The following is a 6000-nucleotide window of genomic DNA, read 5'->3' on the forward strand; positions in this document are numbered from 1 at the left end:
CCTAACTGGCACTGCCTGATAGGTCAGCGCTGTCACCCCCCTCTGCCAGCTCCTAACTGGCACTGCCTTCAGTCAGCGCTGTCACCCCCCTCTGCCAGCTCCTAACTGGCACTGCCTGATAGGTTGAGGTTGGGTTGCCTGGCATTGAGTGTGTGGGTGTACAAACTTCGGACATCACTCCACTGATGTCATCACTCATTGGTGTCATCACAATCGCTCAGGGGACATCACTGATGACGTCACATTTTTCCTGATGTGTGTGTGTGTGTGTGTGTGTGTTTGTGTGTGTGTGTGTGTGTGTGTGTGTGTGTGTGTGTGTGTGTGTGTGTGTTTGACTGTTAACAGGAATGTGCCAATGAGTGCTGCAATGCAAACAACTGCACTTTGAAGGAGGAGGCACAGTGCGCCCACGGAGTCTGCTGTGAGGGCTGCAAAGTAAGGCCATGTCTACATTACCCCCGTATTGCACTTCGTTTGCACCTTGTCCACACTACCTGAGCATCAAGCCGTTTGATGAAACACACACACGCACACGCACACGCACACGTACACGCACACACACACACACACACACACACACACACACACACACACACACAGCGGCGTTGGCGGAAGCTCGTTTGCAGTAGTATTTCCAGAGATGGGAAAAGTACACACATTCTTTACTTAAGTAGAAGTACAGTCACTTGTGTAAAAAAAAAAAAAGACTGGTAAGAGTAGAAGTAGTGATTCAACTTGTTTACTCAAGTAAATGTAAAAAAAGAACAGGCTCTGAATTGTAATAAAGTATAAAAGTAAAACACATTTCTACCAGCTATTTCTGCGCAAAGCTATCTGAAACTCACATCATATTCATATAATTCAAATACTTAAACTTAAACGATCCCCTCCCACATATACATACAGACTATACTAAGATTCATAATTTGGGTGATCATGTGTTTCCAGAAAAAAAGGTGCACAAAAGCTGGGAGAGCGCGAGACGAGAGGGACGGACAAACAACGTGACATATATATATATATATATATATATATATATGATATCTCTCTGTATCTACATTATCTCTCTGTATCTACAGAGTCCATATCCCATCACAGCATCGCGTCGTCTTCAACATGACACAAGCATTTTTCATCTCGCCGTTTCAAATGCAAATTCTTGGCGTGCCTTTCTGATACTGTATACAATATTATGGAAATCCAGTTTGTTTTAACCTGACATGCACGGCAAAATAAATTACAAAGGCAGCACGCAATAACTTATGTGATATTAGATATGACAGCCTATATTACATGCTGTCATTTCACATATTGTTTTTCTTCATATTTTCATTTTCTGTCCCATTTGTCATATATTGCATATATATATTAATATTATTAGAACTTATTACACAGAGACAGACACTTCATATTTTTTTTATGTATTCTCATATCTTACACTCTTCATTATTTTTTTCTTCTCAATAAGTTCTACCATTTCTACCAATGTTATTTTGCATATCCTAACACAGCTGGGCTGAGTCAAAACAGCGACAGTTAAGCCAGACTAGCAACGGAAATACCGCCATTTACTTTCAGAATAAAAGGCATTAAAATTCTCACCTTTGGATAATTTTTTTTACTTCAACGAATGAAACAGACACCTTTTATCAAAATACTCGTAATGTTAAGATTACATATGGAGTGAAACTGTGACTCTAAATGATTACAAAAATATATATATTACGGTTAAAAACTTAATTGCTTCATCGCATGACAGTTTTGAAACGGTCTCTCGACAAATATGACGTCAGAACAGATGTCTTTCTGACGTCATGACTGTCGAGAGATAGTTTCAAAAGTGCCGCGCGACGGAGCATAAATTAGGGCGTGTGTCGATATGGCTTCTTTTCCTGAGTTCCAGCGTCTTTTTTCAGTTGTTTTCAATGAGGACAAAGCGTATGCGGGCGTCTGCGGCCGCCTAGTGAAAGTGTGCTGCGAAAATATCTGAACTTTTCAGAAATGCGCTGGTGTCGCGCGCTCCTTTTCAGACAACTACCGGTAAGCATGGAGAAACTAGCTTAGCTTAGCTGTCAGCTGCCAAGCTAGCCACTGCTGAGCTACTGTTATTTTCAGTCGGCTTCCTTGCATATTGTGCGCTGGGATCAGAGATCTGAGTGCTTCCACCGCTGATAATGGCTCATCTTATCTTTCTCCCCTCCCATGTTCTTCTTCATTTCTCCCCCCCCCCCCATGTTGTTCCTTGGTTTCTCCTCCCTCCCCCCATGTTGTCCTTGGTTTCTCCCTGGCCAGTTGAAGCAGGCAGGCACCATGTGTCGGGGTCCAGCGGGGGCGTGTGACCTGCCAGAGTACTGCACGGGGGCATCTCCTTACTGCCCCGCTAACGTCTACCTGCTGGATGGCTCCTCCTGTCAGTACGACCTGGCTTACTGCTACAACGGCATGTGCCTCACACACCAACAGCAGTGCCTGCAACTCTGGGGCCTAGGTAGGTACTGTACTAACAACCACTTCCTCTTCACACTTTCATCCAGGGTTCCCATGGCTCCTTGATATCCTTGAAAGTTTGTGAATTTGAGAAAAAGAATCAAGGCCTTGACGTAATCCAAGTCTCCACAAGCCCTGAGATGCCAAGTTGACTTGAAAATATGTAATTAGATCTGCACTGTAGGGTGGAAGTACTAAAGTGGGGTGCTGGTGGGAGAACATTGGTACGTTGCTAGCAGCTAGCTTGCTAGCAGTTCTGACGTGATGCTCTCTGTGGTCGCAGGAGCCCGGCCAGCGCATGACGCCTGCTTTGAAGACGTCAACGCGGCGGGAAATGCGTTTGGAAATTGTGGCAAAGACGGACAAGGCAACTACATGAAGTGTGACAAGAGGTGAGACATGCTGCTGATCCTGACATAACGATGCATGTGTTGTATTAGTTCAGTGGTTCCCAAACCCCCCCAAGGTCACCTAGCTTTGAGCAGCCTGGTCGCCAGAATGAAATGTCTGCATTGTACGTTTCTACAATCCATATTATGTAGAATAACACGTTACTGAACCAAAAATATGTTGCATATCACATTTGTAGATTCACTTATACACGACTTAACTGTTGCTTTCTTTCAAATACATTGAGATTGTAGTTTTGCAGAAACGTAAAATATGTTTTAGAAAAGTAATTTACGATTATGTATGTATATATATATATATATATATATATAATATATATATATATATATATATATATATATATATATATACGGTATATATATATACGGTATATATATATATATATATATATATATATATATATATATATATATATATATATATATATATATATATATATATATATATATATATATATGGTATATATGTATATATATATATATATATATATATATATATATATATATATATATATATATATATATATATATATATATATATATATATATACATACACACGTATCCGTGGATTGCAGAAACGTACAATGCCAAGATTTTATTCTGGCATTTGGGTTGCTTAGAGACACTTGTACCCAGAAGGTTGCCAGTTTGAATCCCTCAGCTTTAATTTCTTTGTGTATTTCTGTCTCCAGCGACGCCAAGTGCGGTAAGATCCAGTGCCACAGCGCCGCCAAGAAGCCCAAGGGCACGAACGCCGTGTCCATCGACACCACCATCAAGACGGGCGGCCTGGAGGTGAAGTGCCGGGGCACCTACGTGTACAGCACCCAGGACGGCCAGGGAGACCTGCCCGACCCAGGGCTCGTCATGACCGGCACCAAGTGTGGAGAGGGCAAGGTGAGCCATGCATAAAGTAGTTTGCCCATATAGAAGGAAACAATAGGGTAGCACTTTACAATACAGATCAGTAACAACATGGCAATAGGGGGATAATCGTGTGATAATAATAAAAATAAAAATAAAGATTATTGTTTTTAAGCTTTGGTCTGAGTGAAATGTTCTACAGTAAGTCCAGTATGTCCAGTATGTGATCATTGTGTTTGTGTTGCCACAGGTGTGCAGAGACCGCCGATGCCAAAATGCCTCTTTTAACGAGCTGGAGACTTGCATCCCACGCTGCCACGGCAACGGGGTATGAACACACGCATGCATGCACACACACACACACACACACACACACACACACACACACACACAGACACACACACACACACACACACACACACACACAGAGTCTTACTGTAGGTCACTTTTGGAGTATTTAGATGAGTCTCACAGTAGTCAGCCGTAGATACGATACATCTACGCCTGGAACACAACTCTTGAAAAGTGGTTAAAAGCATCTCTCCCCTGTTGTGCTGGGCTTTTTGTTGTTGTGCTTTTTGTCCCTCGTCTCTCCCTGTTGTGCTGGGCTTTTTGTTGTTGTGCTTTTTGTCCCTCGTCTCTCCCTGTTGTGCTGGGCTTTTTGTTGTTGTGCTTTTTGTCCCTCGTCTCTCCGCTCCCTCGCCACCACAGCGTCACGGCAGAGGAATAATGAAAATGGCTTTGAGTGGGGATTATCCTGAAGAGACAGCAACCCCCCCCCCCCCCCACCCCCTGGGCTGGCACTTTTTGATTTGTCATTATCATCTGGTTCATTCTGATCCTCAGGCTTTTGGAGAGCCGTGGATGTTCAGGCAAACAAACAGGAATAATCAGCAGAAGTTTGCATCTTCTGAACAACTTTCTACTTGGGATTTTAGTTAGAGAAGCGTTGAAGTTATACGAGGCAGGGGAGTCTGGGGTCAAAGCACTCATCTAGACGTGGGGGGGGGGGGGGGGGGGGGGGGGTTGGGTGAAACTCGAGTCACATGACTTGGACTTAGAATCATTTAGTTTTATTTGACAAAGATTGAAAAGCAAATAGACAAATACATCACAGCTTTAAAATATGTCAAGGGTGACACAATAAAGTTAACTTAAAACTGAACTTGACTTAAAAACAAAACGTCTGAAACATTTTTTTTTATCTGCAATTTGTTTTTAAAGTGGATGATAGGATCCTCAGACTTGAGAGCTGACATGAATGACTTGGACTTGACTTGGTGATCTACCTTTAGACTTGGACTTGACTTGGTGATCTACCTTTAGACTTGGATTTGGACTTCGATCTCCAGAAATCACGAAAACCGAAATGAATGTGAAGTAAAAGAACGAGAAGTATCTGCAAACTGGGCGCCCTTCATGTGGACCGAGTGGTAATGGAGTCAGTAGGAATGTTAATCACGATAATGACATCTTGGTGTGATTGGAGCATGGCAGCATTTTCTCCTTCATTTAGGAGTGGGGAATTACATAAGACGTCTGGAGATATTAATCAAGGGTTAAATGCTAATCTACAAATAAAACTCCGCCCTCCCCCCAAAAAGAGTACAGTATATAAGACACAGTCTATAAGTAAATTACAAACTCACAGAGGTCATTGATTGCCAAATGTGGCAAAGGAAAAATGATTTTTTTCTACCCATTTAGGTCACACTTTTCACTATTTGTTGGTCAACGAAATGCCTTCCAATCATAGTTTTATATCTTATTTCATTTTCATCGATCCTTGTTTTAAGAGACCCGAGAACAAACAAACAAATACATTCAAATAGACAATGCAATCAAACAGTCAGCAGCATGGCTCATAACACATTCCACATAGAGAGGCAAAGTGATCGCCTACTTCCTGCTTCAGCACTGTACCAGAGATTTTCATCCGCCATTTATTTTCCCATCGACATTTCGTAAAATGCTTATAAAAATAGTTTTACTGGTTCAAACCAAACGTTCAGCTAACGCTATAATCGGGAGATACCATAGAACATTTCACTCGGACCGAAACTTAAAAAAACGTAAAAAAAATATTTTCTTCAAACCCGCATTTTTTTTACGTTTTGGCCCGAGTGAAATGTTATGCGATTTCTCCTGTTTCTAAATATATCTGTACCGTTTGGTTTGAACCAGTAAAACTATTTTTATAAGCATTTTACGAAATGTCGATGGGAAAATAAATGGCGG

At 41.6% G+C, this 6000-nt stretch overlaps 1 protein-coding gene across 1 annotated transcript in view; it reads left to right on the forward strand.

Annotated features, from left to right (window-relative positions):
• adam19a (ADAM metallopeptidase domain 19a) overlaps positions 1 to 6000 on the forward strand; it is a gene marked incomplete at both ends in the record, with an annotated part of 148134 nt that overhangs the window by 126995 nt on the left and 15139 nt on the right. Inside the window, 5 exons of the mRNA XM_083640268.1 lie at positions 346 to 435; positions 2293 to 2488; positions 2771 to 2879; positions 3591 to 3795; positions 4013 to 4090. Coding sequence (XP_083496394.1) covers positions 346 to 435; positions 2293 to 2488; positions 2771 to 2879; positions 3591 to 3795; positions 4013 to 4090 — 678 coding nt within the window. The remainder of the gene's footprint in view (positions 1 to 345; positions 436 to 2292; positions 2489 to 2770; positions 2880 to 3590; positions 3796 to 4012; positions 4091 to 6000) is intronic.

Source organism: Poromitra crassiceps, assembly GCF_964638095.1.
Source record: "Poromitra crassiceps genome assembly, chromosome: 7".
In the NCBI taxonomy this organism is placed as follows: domain Eukaryota; kingdom Metazoa; phylum Chordata; class Actinopteri; order Beryciformes; family Melamphaidae; genus Poromitra; species Poromitra crassiceps.